The sequence below is a fragment of the Hyla sarda genome, chromosome 6 (genome assembly GCF_029499605.1).
Source record: "Hyla sarda isolate aHylSar1 chromosome 6, aHylSar1.hap1, whole genome shotgun sequence".
Taxonomy (NCBI): domain Eukaryota; kingdom Metazoa; phylum Chordata; class Amphibia; order Anura; family Hylidae; genus Hyla; species Hyla sarda.
In genome coordinates, this window is record NC_079194.1 from 290028055 (window position 1) to 290047574 (window position 19520).

Here is a 19520-nt window from a genome sequence, read left to right on the forward strand (position 1 = left end):
CACTGTAACTTAGGGTCTCCTCAGATTCTTCTGTGTAGAAGGAAGTCCCGTTCTTCAATATCCTGAAACGAGAAAGGAACACCATGACAGGGTGGGGTCGGGAGGGAAGATACTCGCCTCCTGTCTTCATATAACTTATATTTTCCGTCACGTTAGCTAGGAAAATCTCGATTTATATATCAGACAGGAGGCTCATATCTTGCAATTTTAAAGCTAAAGACAGAAGAACAGACATGTCAAAGTACAGATGCAGAAACGTGTTCTTGTGGCCTAAAATAAAACTGCCGAAAAGTCGTCTCGGACGACCAATCGGCGGCCAACAAAAGGTCCGAAAGCGAACCTCCTGAAGTAATCACTTTGGTGGCCATAGCTCCTCTAGAAGAGTGGGCACCAAAGAGAGAAATGTCAATCCCAGCCATTTCCATGACTGATCTGACCCACCTGGCCAAGGTAGCCGAGGATACCGGAAGATGAGGCTTGACATACGATAACAATAATTGATTGTGAGACTCGGATCGCAGAGGCGTGGTCCGTACCTCATATGTTTGTAGACAGCGTACTACGCACAGGCGCGGGTGATCCGGAAAAAAGGGATAGAAGACGGAGTGAAGTCCTGTCTTGGTTCTGCGAACCACAGAAAAACGTACTCCTTCCGGCGAAAACTGTCGCCTGGAGATATCCAACGCTTTAACATCCGACACCCGTTTAATAGACACTAAACATAAAAGGGTAGTAATTTTTAGGGATAAAAATTTTAAGGTGAGAGCATTATTATCCGCCCAGGAGGAAAAGAGTTCTAACACTCGGGAGACATCCCAAGTAGACTGGTATCTAGGACGGGGAGGACGCTTATATTTTACTCCCCTTAAGAGCCTACATACCAAAGGATGTTTGCCAACTGGCAATGCGTCCACCGGGCAATGGTATGCCGATATGGCGGATCTGTACACGTTGAGTGAACTATACGATTTCCCAGACTCAAAAGAGTCCGCAAGGTAGTTCACTATCACTGAAACAGGTGCTTGAACGGCATCAACTTGCCGTTGATCACACCAAAGAACCCACAAAGCCCAGGCCGATCGATATGCCGATCTAGTCCCTGGGGCCCAGGCCAAGGCAAGGAGGTCTCTAGCCGACTGTGAAAGGTCGCTACCGTTGTCCGGGATCCCGAAACCAACCACGCAAGGAGTGGAAGGTTGCCCTCCAAAATCAACGGATGAGGACCCATGATAGGGTTCATGAGAAGGTGAGGTGACTGGGGAATCAGTCGAGGAAAGTCGATTGTCATCCCTAGGAGAAGGGGAAACCACGGTTGTGTCGGCCACCAAGGGGTGATCAACACTACCGTCGCCTTCTGATTCAGTACTTGGAGAAGGAATCTGGAGATCATATTGAATGGGGGGAACGCATAGTGTGTACCCCGTGACCAGATCTGGCGGAATGCGTCCACTGCGGATGCTTCCGGGTCCGGCCTCCAGCTGTAGAAGTGAGGCAGTTGTCGATTGAGGCGAGATGCGAAGAGGTCCGTGTGTAAGGGACCCCAAAGATTCCACAAAGCCCGAAAAGTAGAACGGTCTAATGTCCAATCGCTGGAATCCCTCAAATAACGAGAATTCCAGTCTGCCACTGTGTTGGACACACCAGGAAGATATTCCGCAATAGGAATGATGTCCCGGGACAAGCAGAAGTGCCAGAATTCGGATGCGATGTCTGCCAGTACCCTGGACCTCGTCCCCCCAAGGCGGTTGACATATTGAACCGCAGCCACATTGTCCATGCGTAAAAGAACGCAACAATTGGTATTGTGAGGGAGAAAACTCTTGATAGCGAAGAACGCTGCCAAGAGTTCCAGGGCATTGATGTGGAGGAGAGACTCCTCTACGGACCATCTCCCTCCTGTGGTATTGTGCCCGCAACGAGCCCCCCAGCCTTGGCGGCTCGCATCGGACTCTATTATGATGTCCGGGCAGGAATTGAATATAGTCTTGCCGTTCCATTCGACGGCATGGCGCAGCCACCAGTGTAATTCCTCCACTGCCTCCGGGCAAAGGGTAACTTCGTCTGCATAACGGAGACCCTGGCGTATGTGAAGGTTCTTGAGTCGTTGAAGGGCCCGATAATGAAGTGGGGCCGGGAAGATGGCTTGAATCGAGGCTGATAATAGGCCGACTATGCGTGCAATCATCCTCAGGGACACTCGACCCCTGCGCAAAGTCGTTCTGATTTCCTTCCGAATCAGAGCTAATTTGGAGGTAGGTAGCATCAGAACGGCACGTTTGGTATCCACTAGGAAGCCTAGGAATTCCAGTTCTTGTGAGGGAGTCAGCACAGATTTCTTGTGGTTGATGAGGAATCCTAAGTCCTCCATCAGAGAAACCGCCCATTGTTTGTGTAACAGGGCCTGCGTTCTGGAACATGCCATGATCAGTAGATCGTCCAGGTAGATGATAAGCCGTACCCCCCTGCTCCGGAGCGCGGCTACCACCGGTTTCAGTAACTTGGTGAAACACCAAGGGGCTGATGATAATCCGAATGGCAGGCAGGTGAATTGCCACATTCGTTCCCTCCATAGAAACCGAAGAAACGGTTGGGACGAGTGGTGAATAGGAACGGTAAGATATGCGTCTTTTAAGTCGATCTTCACCAACCAGTCTCCTGGCCAGAGAAGGTCGCGTAACAGATGGATACCCTCCATCTTGAAGTGTCGATATATCACGTGTTGGTTTAAATCTCTTAGATTTATCACCGGGCGATAACCGCCATCCTTCTTCTTTACCAAGAAGAGGTTGCTTACAAAACCGGGGGACAAGGGGTTTACCTCTATCACCGCCTGTTTGGACAGGAGCTCTCGGAGCTCGTTGTCTATGAGTACTATGTTTTGAGCGGAAAACTGAATGGGTGGAGGAATATAATTGAGTACGGGGAGAGATTGGAACTCTATCTGGTAGCCTGCTACCGTATTGAGGATCCACACGTCTGCCGTAATCATGGACCAGACGTGGGAAAAATACATCAGTCTGCCCCCCACCGTTGTGTGTGGAATGGAAATTGTGTGTGTACTCACCGGTCGGTGGACGAGACCTAGGATATCCGCGGCCTCCACGTCCTCTCCAGGGGCGTCCTCGAGGGGGAAAGAAAGGGGCCGGCTGGGCCACAGGCATCGTGTACTGTTGTTGAGCGGGAGCAAACTGTTGGTGCGCAGCTCTAACATAGGGCCTATAGGGGATTGAGCGGCCGGCAGATCGGCCTCTGCCTCTACCGGCCTTGCCAAAAACCTTGGTAGTTTGGCCCGTTTTCTTTAGTGAGGTCTGTGCCTTATCTAGACTGGAAAATAGGCTGACCACCTTATTAATATTCTTAATGAGATCTTCTCCGAAGAGGAGACCTTCAGCGGAGGGTCCGGGCTCATTCTCCGCTAAATGACTGAGCTGGGGTTCCAGCTTCATTAAAATCGAACGGCGACGTTCGGTAGAGCACGCCGTGTTTGCGCTGCCTAGCATGCATATCGCGCGCTGGGCCCAACCTCTAAGTTGTGACAAGTCTACCGGTTGGTCAGCTGAGGCTGCTTGTTCAGATAAATTAAGAATCTTTGTGAGCGGTCCAAGCAGATCTAGTATGCGATCCTGTATTAATTTGAAGGACCGTTCAATGCCCTTCTTGGAATATTTGCCAGCCCGGGTCAGGTACTTAAGGAGGACCGGGTCTATCTCTGGGGTGACCGCCACCTTCTTGGCCACATAGGGCCTAGGGCATTCCGCCCTGAGTTTGTTCCTATTTGTGCGGTCTAGTGACCGTCTAGTCCAATGCTCTATGTATTGAGCTACGTGTGGTAGCGGCGCCCAGTCACCTGAGCGAGGATGTATGATCTCATCAGGATTGAAGAGTGGTTGTCCCTGAGCGTCTAAAATCGCCTCACTGGACACTTCAGGTTCGGCATCATGACAGTCAGCCTGAAACCCCGCATCTTCATTATCAGAGTCAGAGTCCGTGGCTTGAGCCGTGTCCGACTCGCCAGATGACTCATCGTTAGACGTGTTGTATGAGTCCGGTTTTATACGCCTGGCGGACTTCAGCCCTTTTTTAATATTCTCCTTGGGGCACAAGGGTCGAGGGAGGTCACTGAGATGCGGGGTGCGGCAGGCCGGTTCGGGTCCTGCCTGGGGCACATTATAAACTTCCCCTGCCGGGGAGTCGTAGTGTACGTTCACATGTTTACGTTTTTGTGTCACTTTACCCTTAACTGGCTCAGTAGAGGTAGAGGGCAAAGAGGGGTCAGAACGTACATTAGCAGCCAGAGCTGCCTGAATGGACTTAGTAATCAAGTCCTGAATCTGGGAAGCGGACATAATTTGGGAGGCTTCAATATCAATAGCCTCATTAACATGGGTAGAAAATGGAGTAGAATTATCTCCAGCCATCCTATAGATGTCAGTATGAATAAGGGGAAGCTACAAGTAGCCTAACTGACAGTAATAAACTAACTTAGATAACTCACTGGGATCAATACCTAAATGCTGGCGCTCCTCTCACCGCTCGCACAACACTGGCGACGGTGAGAGGAGGAGGATCCCAGTAAGCAGAGCTCACAGCCGTAGTCTCGCGAGACTACGGCTAGAACTTCTGTGATAGGACGCGCGGACTCAGTGGAGGCGCGTCGCAAGGGACGCGTCACTCGGACACGCCCCCCGAACGTTGCAGAGCCCGCGAAAAGGACGAGAGCGGCGAAACTAAGCCGAAGAAGACGGCGCGAAAGTAGGGTAAAATGGCGCCTGACAGGAGAGAAGACCCGGAGTAACAGAACCGGGAACAGTGAAAAACACAAAGGGGGAATGTAGAGACTGAAAAGGAAGATAATAATAACACTGAAATACAATTAATAGAATGTAGTATATAGAAATATATAGAATGAGTTGGAAAAACAAAACCAGGACAACTGGAGAAATAGGGACACTTGAAAGGGTCCCCACACACCAGTAACCTGGTACAAAGAAAGAACAATAAAGGAAATCTCTATATGAAAAACAATGAAGATAAAATTGTTATACTTAACTAGCTGCCATGAGCAGAAAGAAAGAGGAAGAGGAGATCCAGCCAGCCCCTTATATAGGGTCTCCGCCCCAGGGGAGGGGATTCCAGGGGCTGCTGGGAGTTGTAGTTTTAATAAAAATTTTCTAATGTTATGAAGTAAATTCTCTGTAATTTTCTGCTATGGGCATTAAAAAGAAAGGTTTAATGCAAGATATGAGCCTCCTGTCTGATATATAACTCAGGATCAGTACAGGATAAGTAATGTAATGTATGTACACAGTGACCTCACCAGCAGAATAGTGAGTACAGCTCTGGAGTATAATACAGGATATAACTCAGGATCAGTACAGGATAAGTAATGTAATGTATATACACAGTGACCTCACCAGCAGAATAGTGAGTACAGCTCTGGAGTATAATACAGGATATAACTCAGGATCAGTACAGGATAATTAATGTAATGTATGTATACAGTGACCTCACCAGCAGAATAGTGAGTGCAGCTCTGGAGTATAATACAGGATATAACTCAGTATCAGTACAGGATAAGTAATGTAATGTATGTACACAGTGACCCCACCAGCAGAATAGTGAGTACAGCTCTGGAGTATAATACAGGATATAACTCAGGATCAGTACAGGATAAGTAATGTATGTACACAGTGACCTCACCAGCAGAATAGTGAGTACAGCTCTGGGGTATAATACAGGATATAACTCAGGATCAGTACAGGATAAGTAATGTAATATATGTGCACAGTGACTCCACCAGCAGAATAGTGAGTACAGCTCTGGAGTATAATACAGGATATAACTCAGGATCAGTACAGGATAAGTAATGTAATGTATGTACACAGTGACCTCCCCAGCAGAATAGTGAGTACAGCTCTGGAGTATAATACAGGATATAACTCAGGATCAGTACAGGATAAGTAATGTAATATATGTGCACAGTGACTCCACCAGCAGAATAGTGAGTACAGCTCTGAAGTATAATACAGGATATAACTCAGGATCAGTACAGGATAAGTAATGTAATGTATGTACACAGTGATCTCACCAGCAGAATAGTGAGTACAGCTCTGGAGTATAATACAGGATATAACTCAGGATCAGTACAGGATAAGTAATGTAATATATGTGCACAGTGACTCCACCAGCAGAATAGTGAGTACAGCTCTGGGGTATAATACAGGATATAACTCAGGATCAGTACAGGATAAGTAATGTAATGTATGTACACAGTGATCTCACCAGAAGAATAGTGAGTACAGCTCTGGAGTATAATACAGGATATAACTCAGGATCAGTACAGGATAAGTAATGTAATGTATGTACACAGTGATCTCACCAGCAGAATAGTGAGTACAGCTCTGGAGTATAATACAGGATATAACTCAGGATCAGTACAGGATAAGTATGTAATGTATGTACACAGTGACCTCACCAGCAGAATAGTGAGTACAGCTCTGGAGTATAATACAGGATATAACTCAGGGTCAGTACAGGATAAGTAATGTAATGTATGTACACAGTGACCTCACCAGCAGAATAGTGAGTACAGCTCTGGAGTATAATACAGGATATAACTCAGGATCAGTACAGGATAAGTAATGTAATGTATGTACACAGTGATCTCACCAGCAGAATAGTGAGTACAGCTCTGGAGTATAATACAGGATATAACTCAGGATCAGTACAGGATAAGTAATGTAATATATGTGCACAGTGACTCCACCAGCAGAATAGTGAGTACAGCTCTGGGGTATAATACAGGATATAACTCAGGATCAGTACAGGATAAGTAATGTAATGTATGTACACAGTGATCTCACCAGCAGAATAGTGAGTACAGCTCTGGAGTATAATACAGGATATAACTCAGGATCAGTACAGGATAAGTAATGTAATGTATGTACACAGTGACCTCACCAGCAGAATAGTGAGTACAGCTCTGGAGTATAATACAGGATATAACTCAGGATCAGTACAGGATAAGTAATGTAATGTATGTACACAGTGACCTCCCCAGCAGAATAGTGAGTACAGCTCTGGAGTATAATACAGGATATAACTCAGGATCAGTACAGGATAAGTAATGTAATATATGTGCACAGTGACTCCACCAGCAGAATAGTGAGTACAGCTCTGGAGTATAATACAGGATATAACTCAGGATCAGTACAGGATAAGTAATGTAATGTATGTACACAGTGACCTCACCAGCAGAATAGTGAGTACAGCTCTGGAGTATAATACAGGATATAACTCAGGATCAGTACAGGATAAGTAATGTAATGTATGTACACAGTGACCACACCAGCAGAATAGTGAGTACAGCTCTGGAGTATAATACAGGATATAACTCAGGATCAGTACAGGATAAGTAATGTAATGTATGTACACAGTGACCCCACCAGCAGAATAGTGAGTACAGCTCCGGAGTGTAATACAGGATATAACTCAGGATCAGTACAGGATAAGTAATGTAATGTATGTACACAGTGACCTCACCAACAGAATAGTGAGTACAGCTCTGGAGTATAATACAGGAGAGGCAAACCCCAAATCTTTACCTAAACTGGGGACCAGATTTGCTGATCCTTATATCGAAGAATCTTCTTGTCACTATATGAAGATCCTCCTCTGAACTCCGTCGGACGGTCTCACTTCTGCTTCACCCGTTCCCTTATTTTCTTATTTCTCCTTCTCTTTGCATGATAACAATCACTCACCGGATCCGCCAACCATGGTGTCAGATCACAAAACAGATGGGAATGTCCCGTTACAATCACCTTCTCCGGATTTGATGTCTTACGCGCGACCCTCCGCGATCCGCTCATATATCCGTCACCAAAGAACCTGATTGTCAATAAAGCAATTTCGCGGTTTCATGCCTCGTGCTCGGTTCTCCGCGGCTTCCTCAGAATTAACAGACATTTGTTTTTCTGCTTTTTATTTCCATAACTGGGCTGCTTCATTTCCCGCATTGATCCCTTTTCCCGCCTGCGTCCCTTTTAAATTGACCGAGACGGATACCTTGCACGTTGTAACACTCCATAACACGAACCCTATTCCAGTTCCGGGTACGGTTTTTAGAGATGAGCGAACTTACAGTATATTCGATTCGTCACGAACTTCTCGGCTAGGCAGTTGATGACTTATCCTGCATAAAGTAGTTCAGCTTTCAGGTGCTCCGGTGGGCTGGAAAAGGTGGATACAGTCCTAGGAGACTCTTTCCTAGGAATGTATCCACCTTTTCCAGCCCGCAGGAGCACCTGAAGGCTGAACTAGTTTATGCAGGATAATTCATCAACTGCCGAGCCGAGAAGTTCGTGACGAATCAAATTTACTGTAAGTTCGCTCATCTCTAACGGTTTTGGTGCAGATTCTTTTGGCGTCTTGTGTAGGATTTTTTTTCATATGGTTGGGGTGGGTGTGGGGGGGTGGCGGTGAGGGGGTGTCTTACAAGTTGAATGTGGAGATTTGATGTAAACTGCTTTCCTGTGGCACAAAACTGATTGAGGATGACTGGTTCTTTCCTGGCTGCTCCGATCCAGCCATGGACTCAAGGCAGGTGGAACTGGAGGAGGAGCTGAGCGCAGCTCGAGGACAGGGGAAACTGAGGACGGCGCAGAGGAAAGGCAGCAGAGGATCCGCCAAATTGCAGGTCAGTGGACTATTGCTCTAGACCAGTGTTTCCCAACCGGCGTGCCTCCAGCTGTTGCAAAACTACAACTCCCAGCATGCACGGACAGCCGAAGGCTGTCCGTGCATGCTGGGAGTTGTAGTTTTGCAACAGCTGGAGGCACACTGGTTGGGAGACGCCCTTATGGATGTATCTGTGTTGACGTACATGTAATGCTGGCCATTGGCTTGCAGTAGTTATTAATTAATTGACTAATTGGCTCCCAATTTTCTTCAAAATGGTACTCCAGGCAAAAGCCATGTTTTTACATATCAACTGGCTGTAAATTACTTCTATTAAAAAAAAAATACAAAAATATTAATCCTTCCAGTACTTATCAGCTGCTGAAGTTGAGTTGTTCTTTTCTGTCTGACAAAAAAAAGTGAAACAGATTTGTAAATTACTTCTATTAAAAAAAATCTTAATCCTACAAGTACTTATCAGCTGCTGAAGTTGAGTTGTTATTTTCTGTCTGATAACCGTGCTCTCTGCTGACACCTCTGTCTGTCTCAGGAACTGTCCAGAGCAGGAGCAAATCCCCATAGCAAACCTATCCTGCTCTGGGCAGTTCCTGAGACAGACAGACAGACAGATGTCAGCAGAGAGCAGTGTTATCAGACAGAAAATAACAACGCAACTTCAGCAGCTCATAAGTACTGGAAGGATTAAGATTTTTTTTGTTAATAGAAGTAATTTACCAATCTGTTTAACTTTCTGGAGCCAGTTGATATAAAGAGAAATGTTTATCCATGGAATACCCCTTTAAGCATGCATTTACCTATATGTTCTATACCTATATAAGTTATTGAGGGGGGGAGGGATATTTATTTTGTGGACCATTGAAGCAGCGCTCTTAACCAATCTATAGTTAATACACCGATCCCTCAAGTTACACTATTTTCGATATACAATGGTCTTTTCGGGACCATTGTGACTTGAAAGGGGTTGTGCAGGGAAAAGTAACTAATTCCCTATTCATAGGATAAGTGTCTGATCGCGGGTGGTCCGACTGCTGGGACCCTCCGCGATCCCCTGAACAGGCCCGGCTCTCTCAGAGAAGTTCTTGATGGGGTCAGCACCACCTTCATTCATTTCTATGGGAGCCGAAGATGCATGAGTACAGCATTTGGGTCTCTTCTGCGCTTCCATAGAGAATTAATAGAGCGTGTGCCGTCCCCAGCATGCGTTCCTATCAGAGACTCGAGGCCGGTTTAGGAGATCGATGGGGGTCCCAGCGGTCGTACCCCCCCCCCCCTGCAATCAGACCCTTATCCCCTAGCCTGTGGATAGGGGATACGTTAGTTTTCACTGCACAAACCCTTTTAAGTTACCCAACATACAATGCTACAGTGGCTCTTGTGAATAGGTGGAAGATCCGACCAATTGGAGTCAGCATGTCGCTGCTAAAACCCCTGTATTATTGAGGAGTACCTGTCATTATCTTGTTATATTTTATAATCCTCCCAGTTCACTGCCCCCATCATGATAAACAAGTTTTCTACCTTGATATTGCTCTGTACTTTCTGCTCAGTCTCAGTCAGATTCACAGACTGGGAAGGGGCGTTCCCCAGCAGGCGTGACATCATCTGAAGCCATACAGGGGAGAACTTCCTCCCTCACTCTGCTACACACAGCCCAGAGCAGTTCAGTGTGAGATGACCTATGATTGGCACACCCCAATCGGCACTCCACACTGCATTTCCTGATTTTGGACTTCTGCCAGGCCAGCAGGAGTCCAAAGTATGTTCAAAAGATGGGGATTGGGGGGGGGGGGGCAAGAGAATGTGCTCTGGACCAGTAGGGAGACACCTGGTGGCAGCTTTTTTAAACACAAAACATGGAAAACTAAATTATTTTTATTTTTAAATAAAGTATATTAGCAAATTTTTAATTTTTACATAAAGTATATTAGGAAGTTTTTTATTTACCCTAAGGAGTGCAATAGCAAAAATAAGTTTTAATTAGAGTGCATTTTTTTTTGCTGTTTTTATTTTTTTTTTTTACTTTTTTTTATTATTTATTTAAGCATTTTATACATTCCAATATAATACATTAAATTTTCCATATTAAAATATTACTGTAGCTTCCCTTCATCAAATACAGGGCCGCAATGTGATGTGTTTTTGGAATGATGGGACCTAGAGGACCATCTATTTTTTTGATTACCACTAAAAACAATGACAAATATTTTATCTGACCACCCAACCCCGTCCATACAGCAGAAAGTTAGAGAAGACTAGAGAGAGAGAAAAAAAATGTGCTGTCCAGTAGCGCCCCCTATAGTATAGTGTGGTATTGTACTGTTCTTTACATGTGCTGGGACTAGCTGCTCCTTTGGACACCTGGAGAGGACGGCTCCATTTTGTATCTCTGGTGCACTGTGCGTACTGTACGGGACCATGAAGAAGCCCCTGCTCTCTATCTATAAAGTCTTTTATGGCTCCTAGCAGCTATTTTGTATATGTAGGGGTTTGCTTTATCTTGTAAAAAATTTTTTTTTAACGGGTCATCTAGCTAAAAACATTCCCTATCCACAGCAGTCGGACCCCCGCCATCTCTTGCCATTGAGCACTCTGGCCACCGCCTCCCGTCAGTAGTGACGGCCCTCTCCACCAATCTTCAGCACTCCCTCAGAGATAAGTGGTCCTGGCTGTCGGACCCCCTGCGATGAGACGCTTATCCTCTATGCTGCGGATAGGGGATACAATTTATGAGCCGGATAACCCCTTTAATCTCCATTTCATGTTGCCATTTTGAAGCCTTTGGAACCAGTTTCTAGTTCTCCATAGCGTTCTCAAGATACAATGCTCATCCTGGAACCAATAAATATTGTGACATGAGGGACCACTGTACAACACTGTAGGAGGGTCATTCTAGAATGTTACACTCTTTCTCCGCACCCATTAGAAGCGCCAGATTTATCTATACATTAAACATGAACGCAGTGTGCACCCAGCCTTACTGCTCTACGTTATGCATAACGCATTCATCGCTTGAATAGCAAAATGCAAAGAGTGTGAAGAATGTATATTAAGTATACCGACCCCCCAAGGAGAAAACTGCTGGAGTTGGTCTCTTGTCATTCCTGTTATCTAACTACACTACCAACAAGGGGCATCAGAGGCAAGGCTATTGGACGGTGATAAGAGCCGCAGTGCTATGTGTAATGCTATATTAATTCCACAGATTCCATTACACTAATCTACCATTTATATTTCGATCAGGATGAATTCAACTTCAGGGACAAGAACTTTGAAGAGCAAAACCTAGCCACAGAAAGAGGCGAAATAGAAGAGGGCGAGAACATGGGAGGTTGGTGGCCTGAATACGGTTCTCCAAACTCAGGTGTGACCCCACTAGACAGTTTATTGACCCCCTTGTCTAAACCGGCCGGCAGACAAGTGGTGGAGCATGCACTGCATCACCTTTTATTTTTTTATGCCACAGTTATTTATTTATTTCTTTTTTTATTTTATTTTTTTGAGCAATTGTGTTTGTTCATAACATCTTGTGATGGTTATTTTAATCATTTGTTTTTGTTTTTTTTAGTTTGAGGCATGTGCAAGCTGGATGAACTGCCTAGTTTGGCTCTTGAGTTTTGTGCAACGTTTGGTATTATGTCTCTGTTATGTTGTATCTACTATTTATGCATTCGTTCAAGCTTTTTTTGTCACCCTCCTTAAAGGCAATGGACTCCTTTGCACTTTATTTTTTTTTTATGCAAAATTAAGCAACTTTCTAAAAAGTCTTCTTCGAAAATGTCCAACCACTTAGATGTTGTAGAGTCTAAGTCAACTTCTTCACATAGCTGGTTGTCCTGCTGATTCTGACATAGATTGGACAGCAATATGCTCCTGGCTGGGTCAGCTCTCTCTCTTTCCTCCTCTTTCTAAGGGTTTGTGCACAACGCTGTTGTGCTCTGGTAAATGGAGACCTGAAGGCCGGTCCCTAAGGAGGACAGGAGTTGAGTAGAGAAATAGTGAATGTCCTATTTTTTTTCTTCTGCTCAACTCTGGTAGAATACCAGATCCCATATGGAACCTATTCAATCAGTTGGATCTGTCAGGGCCCTTTGGTGTCAGTTGTGCTCCAACCTGTTCTGGGCTCGTTCATGGCAAAAAAAGATAAATTAATCGGACGAACGGACCCAGAACAGGTCGGAGCACAAAAGCCGTGTGAACTTAGCCTAAGTGTTAGAGTTAGCAGCAGGGATGGGAGGAGTATGTACAAGGTAGATCAGAGTGGGAAGAGAAAAGCATCCAAGTCTTCGGGGAGGGCAGATCACACTGGCTGTAGATAGGTAGACAAGTACATTGGGTAAGGGTGAATCACAGAGTCTTTGTGTCGGGTGAATCACAGAGTATGTGTGTCGGGGAGGGGGGGGGGGGTCACACGCACCATGGCATTGGTGTAATCACAAGTGAGAAGAGATCCTTCATGAGCTGTAGAAAGGTAGATCACTTCTAGAATAAAGTCGTGTAGATAGATGGGAGCTGGAGGAGACATAAACATCATGGACACACAGACCTCACATGTATTACAGAGAGGGACACAAAACTAGCAGTGGGCTGAAAATAAATGGAACATAGGAGCTTGTAGCCTTGAAACCTAGGCCAACATTTTTAACATGATCTATGTAAAGCTACATTGTCCATGTCAGAGGTGTCCATAGTCTTTATTTCTCTTTTAGGGGCTGGCTCATCAATACAGACCCTTTTGTACATGCACTATTAGGTCATATGAGGAACAGTATTACCTGGAACAGGAGCCTCTTACTCTGGCGGACATGGCTTGTCTATAACCTACGTTTCCCAACCAGGGTGCCTCCAGCTGTTGCAAAACTACAACTCCCAGCATGCCAGGACAGCTGAAGTTTTACAACAGCTTGGGGCACCCTGGTTGCGAAACACTGGTATACTACAAAGCCGGCTGTTTACTTGTATGGTCAGCTTGTAAAACTACTTTATATGGCCATCCTGAACTACAATGTGCATGACAATGCTAGTTCACACATACATATTCCTCATTCACTTAACTCATTGCCTTCCTATAATGTCTTCCGATATAACCATCGTGGATCCTCATCCAGTTCTAGTCATAGCGACACCGATTTTCCTTCATATGAGATGCTTAATTGTGAGAAACTTAAAGGGAATGTGTCACCATTTTATTTTATTTTTTATAAATAAAATTATTCTATCAAGATAAAGCATTTAATTTATATACACTGCTCAAAAAATAAAGGGAAGACTTAAACACCACAATGTAACTTCAAGTCACTGACACTTCTGTGAAATCCCACTGTCCACTCAGGAAGAACACTGATTGACAATCAATTTCACATGGAACAGACAACAGGTGGAAATTATAGGCAATTAGCAAGACACCCCCAATAAAGGATTGGTTCTGCAGGTGGTGACCACAGACCACTTCTCAGTTCCTATGCTTCCTGGCTGATGTTTTGGTCACTTTTGAATGCTGGCGGTGCTTTCACTCTAGTGGTAGCATGAGACGGAGTCTACAACCCACACAAGTGACTCAGGTAGTGCAGCTCATCCAGGATGGCACATCAATGCGAGCTGTGCCAAAAAGGTTTGCTGTGTCTGTCAGCGTAGTGTCCAGAGCATGGAGGCGCTACCAGGAGACAGGCCAGTACATCAGGAGACATGGAGGAGGCCGTAGGAGGGCAACAACCCAGCAGCAGGACCGCTACCTCCGCCTTTGTGCAAGGAGGAGCAGGAGGAGCACTGCCAGAGCCCTGCAAAATGACCTCCAGCAGGTCACAAATGTGCATATGTCCACTCAAACGGTCAGAAACAGACTCCATGAGGGTAGTATGAGGGCCCAATGTCCACAGGTGGGGGTTGTGCTTACAGCCCAGCACCGTGCAGGACGTTTGGCATTTGCCTGAGAACACTAAGATTGGCAAATTCGCCACTGGCGCCCTGTGCTCTTCACAGATTAAAGCAGGTTCACACTCAGCATATGTGACAGACGTGACATAGTCTGGACACGCCGTGGAGAATGTTCTGCTGCCTGCAACATCCTCCAGCATGACCGATTTGGCGGTGGGTCAGTAATGGTGCGGGGTGGCATTTCTTTGGGGGGCTGCACAGCCCTCCATGTGCTTGCCAGAGGTAGCCTGACTGCCATTAGGTACTGAGATGAAATCCTCAGACCCCTTGTGAAACCATATGCTGGTGCGGTTGGCCCTGGGTTCCTCCTAATGCAAGACAATGCTAGACCTCATGTGGCTGGAGTGTGTCAGCAGTTCCTGCAAGAGGAAGGCATTGATGCTATGGACCGGCCGCCCGTTCCCCAGACCGGAATCCGAATGCTTTCAACAGATTCCTCATGTTAGCTCCCTCTGCTGGTCAACAGTGGGAGTTATGACAAGTAGTTATAAAAAATTTTCATATTTTGTGACAAGTAAATTTTTTGAAAAAAAGATTTCCAAAAATATTTTCAAAAATGTGAAAAAATGATTTAACCTTTAAAAACAAAAACCACATTTGGTGACACATTCCCTTTAAAGGGGTAATCTGGTATTTAACAACTTATCCCCTAGCCACAGGATGGGGGATAAGTGCCTGATCGCGGGGAATGTCCAACCGCTGGGACCCCCTTGCGATCTCCGCCCCCTCCACGCAATCCCTGCAATTTAAAACTTATCCCCTATTCTAAATAAATAAAAAAATTCTGCAGTAGCGACACTTAAAATAATCATACAAGACCCATTTTTGGAATAATGACCGATTTAACGTATCGCCTGCATAACGCTGTCTGTCTGATATATTGTGCGTTGTGCATTCAGGATTGGGCTTGAGAGCAGTGGTGGAAGAGCTGGAGATGGAGAGAAATCAGCTGCAGGAACAGATCATGAACCTAGAAGAGCGATGCCAGGAGCTGGAGGACAGGCTACAGCTGCAGCTCCGCATTGAATCCCTGCAGGTTTGTCTTTCTTACCCTCATTTCTACAGCGCCCAATATTCTGGGTGTGTGCAGAACACAATTGGGCATGTAGCATATTACTTATGGCCTGGCTGGCGAATGAATCGGTCCGCTTGTCTTTATGCAACACTGTTTATTGAGCACTGATAATATGCAATGTCTACCAACCAGGGTGCCTCCAGCTGTTGCAAAAACTACAACTCCCCAGCAGGGGAAATTTTGTCCTACTCTGACTACTATAACTTTTTTTTTTTTTTCCTTATATGGGCCTGTATGAGGGCTCATTTTTTGCGCCCCGATCTGTCATTTTTAACAGGACTATTTTTGTTTTGATGTGACTTTTTGATGTTTTTTTTTTTTTTTTTTTAGCAAATATAGGAGTTTGATACTAACTACAACTCCCAGCATGCCCTGATACAGCCTGTGGGTCCGCAGCTGCCCCAAACAAAAACTACAACTCCCAGCATGTTGGACTATATAGTAGTATATAGTATAGGTCAGTGTTTCCCCACCAGGGGTGCCTCCAGCTGTTGCAAAACTACAACTCCCAGCATGCCCGGACAGCCGTTGGCTGTCCGGGCATGCTGGAAGTTGTAGTTTTGAAGCAGCTGGAGGCACTATGGTTGGGAAACAGTGACCTATACTATATACTACCATATAGTCCAACATGCTGGGAGTTGTAGTTTTGCAATAGCTGGAGGCACCCCTGGTTGGGAAACACTGACCTATACTATATACTACTATATAGGCCAACTTGCTGGGAGTTGTAGTTTTGCAACAGCTGGAGGCACCCCTGATTGGGAAACACTGACCTATACTATATACTACTATATAGTCCAACATGCTGGGATTTGTAGTTTTGCAATAGCTGGAGGCACCCCTGGTTGGGAAACACTGACCTATACTATATACTACTATATAGTCCAACATGCTGGGATTTGTAGTTTTGCAATAGCTGGAGGCACCCCTGGTTGGGAAACACGGACCTATACTATATAGGCCAACTTGCTGGGAGTTGTAGTTTTGCAACAGCTGGAGCCACCCTGGTTGGGAAACACTGATATAAAGTATCACTAGCTTGAAGATTCTGCATCTGCTTCATTATCTGGGTCTTGTAACCTCGCCTTTTAACACAGGTAACATTTGATGTAGATGAAGAGACTCCGTCCTTTCCCCAGGTGTGTGGGGCTTTTTTTGCAGGTCACTTACGTGTGAGGTGTGAAGTCGGGGGTGTGGGATTTTAACACTGTTTTGGTGTGGTTATGTCACTTATCGTGTCTATACAGGTGTGCGTGACGTGTGCTCTAACACATTTAATACGGTAACCTAGAACTTGGTGGTCAGCAGCCAAAGGGAACCTGGTTTATGCTGCCGAACCGTGCGCACGGGGGGGGGGTAATCCCGACACCCCATGATTTACTATGAAACTCTCAGCATTCTAGAGACATCATAGTTTAAAACAGCCACCGGAACCCAGATAACTAGTCATTGGGATTGGGTCTCTCCCTCTACTTACAATGGCCTCAACATACAATGGTCTTTTCTGGACCATTGTAACTTGAACCCAGACACAACATACAATGTACAGACAGTCCAGATCTGTGAAACGTGTCAATGGCTCGAAGAACCGACCAATCAGAATGAGCATTCACTGGTAAAACCCCTGTATTACTGAAGCGTTTACACTGACTGGTGTCTGGTAGCGCCCCCTACAGTACAGGGAGGTATTACATGTTCTGTACTACTCTTTACCTGTATTACTGAAGTGCATGCACTGACTGGTGTCTGGTAGCGCCCCCTACAGTAGAGGGAGGTATTACATGTTCTGTCTACTCTTTACCTGTATTACTGAAGTGTATGCACTGACTGGTGTCTGGTAGCGCCCCCTACAGTACAGGGAGGTATTACATGTTCTGTACTACTCTTTACCTGTATTACTGAAGTGTATGCACTGACTGGTGTCTGGTAGCGCCCCCTACAGTACAGGGAGGTATTACATGTTCTGTACTACTCTTTACCTGTATTACTGAAGTGCATGCACTGGCTGGTGTCTGGTAGCGCCCCCTACAGGGAGGTATTACATGTTCTATACTACTCTTTACCTGTACCAGGGTTAGCTGTTCCTTTGGACACCAGGTGAGGGCGGCTCCATTACTTTTTTAGGACACTGTGTACTGTACAGGACCCTGAAGAAGCTCCTGTCCTCTACATAGACAGTGATTTACAGCTCCCAGCAGATCTTTATTACTTTTATATGTAAGGATTTGCTTTATCTGTATTAGTTATCTACTTATTTTTCTTTAATCCTCACTTTTTCCTATTTTTGGATGACATTTTGGTGGCTTCAGAACCAATTCACAGGTTTCCATAGAGTTCTGGTCTCAACATACAATGGTTTCAAAATACAATGGTCGCCCTGGAACCAACTAATATTGTAACTTGAGGGATCACTGTATAGGGGGAGAAGTGTCACTCAGGGCTGGCTGGGTGGAGACTAGTAATGGGGACCACCCCAATGACTAGTTACCTGGTGGCTCTTTTAGTCATTGAGGAGGTCCCCATGGCTGCTCTCCACCCCGCCAGCCCTGAGTGACACTTTTCTTCCTATATATAGATAAGGAGAGACCCATCACTCAGGGCCGATGGGGCGGAGAGCAGCCTCTGGGACCGCCTCAATGACTAGTTAGGCTAGGTTCACATTGCCGTTGTACTCTGTCCTATTCTGGGACTGTTCAGCTCGCATGCGCGCCCTCGCTGAAATCTTTACCAGCTCTTAACTGGCAGAAATGTTAACTACAGATTACACTCGCTGACAGGCCTAAACTATAGTAAATTTGGTGCATGGGGGTGACCAGGCCCCCCTCTGCACAAAACCACACCACCTTCCAAAGCAAACCACACACACACTTGGCAAGCACTGATGATTATTGTCGTCCCACCGCCACTACTCCCCCCAAGTGTTCTGGAACTCCGATCCCTGCACTGCTGTATGGACAGCAAATAAACGGTGACATGTTACTTATTGGGGATAAGTGTGTGATTCCGTGGGGTCCGACCACTGGGAGCCCCCGCCATCTCCTGAACAGCACCCTGGCTCTCCCCTTGCACTGAGCTGTGACCGACGCACCCACCCCGTTCCCCTTTTTAGAGTTTATCAATGGTGATATGAATTCTTGAAGTGGTAGCTAAATACTTTATACTTCCCACAATCCTTTGTTGCAGAGTGAAAACGAGCGCTTCCAAACCCAGTTGGCCCAGATTCGCCAGCAGCAGAGCCAAGAGGCTGAAAAACTCCATGACCTCATTTCAACCTTGAACGATCAACTCAAAGGGTATTGTAACCTACTAGTTTTTAACGCAGATCGGGTGGTAGGAGATGTAAAACAATTTATGACATTTACCTAAACCAACCATATTGTCTTCAAAAGTGGTTTAAAGGGGTACTCCGCCCTAGACATCTTATCCCCTATCCAAAGGATAGGTGATAAGATGTCTGATTGCGGGGGTCCCACCGCTGGGAACCCCCACGATCTCCCTGCTGCACCCGGCATTCGTTTAGAGCATCGGGTGCAGCACCAGAGGCTCGTTTAGTCAAGGCCACGCCCCCTCAATGCAAGTCTATGGGAGGGGGCGTGACGTCCGTCACGCCCCCTCCCATAGACTTGCATTGAGGGGGCGTGGCCGTGACGTTATGAGCCTCCGCCCCGCATCGCCAGTCATCCGGCACGGAGCGAACTTCACGTGCACCTGATGTCTGGGGTGCCACAGCCGAGATCACGGAGTGGGGTCCCCCGAGATAAGATGTCTAGGGGCAGAGTACCTCTTTAAGCCTTTAACTCTTTTAATGTTTTTA

At 45.9% G+C, this 19520-nt stretch overlaps 1 protein-coding gene across 4 annotated transcripts in view; it reads left to right on the forward strand.

The window, feature by feature from the left end:
- Positions 1 to 19520, forward strand: part of LOC130277234 (golgin subfamily B member 1-like) — a 108421-nt gene that overhangs the window by 51483 nt on the left and 37418 nt on the right. For 2 of the 4 annotated variants that reach the window (XM_056527694.1, XM_056527696.1), the window contains exons 15-18: positions 8589 to 8698; positions 11941 to 12061; positions 15531 to 15667; positions 18890 to 18999. In XM_056527694.1, the coding sequence (XP_056383669.1) occupies positions 8589 to 8698; positions 11941 to 12061; positions 15531 to 15667; positions 18890 to 18999 (478 nt within the window). The remainder of the gene's footprint in view (positions 1 to 8588; positions 8699 to 11940; positions 12062 to 15530; positions 15668 to 18889; positions 19000 to 19520) is intronic. The other 2 variants (XM_056527695.1, XM_056527697.1) reach the window with 1 other exon arrangement.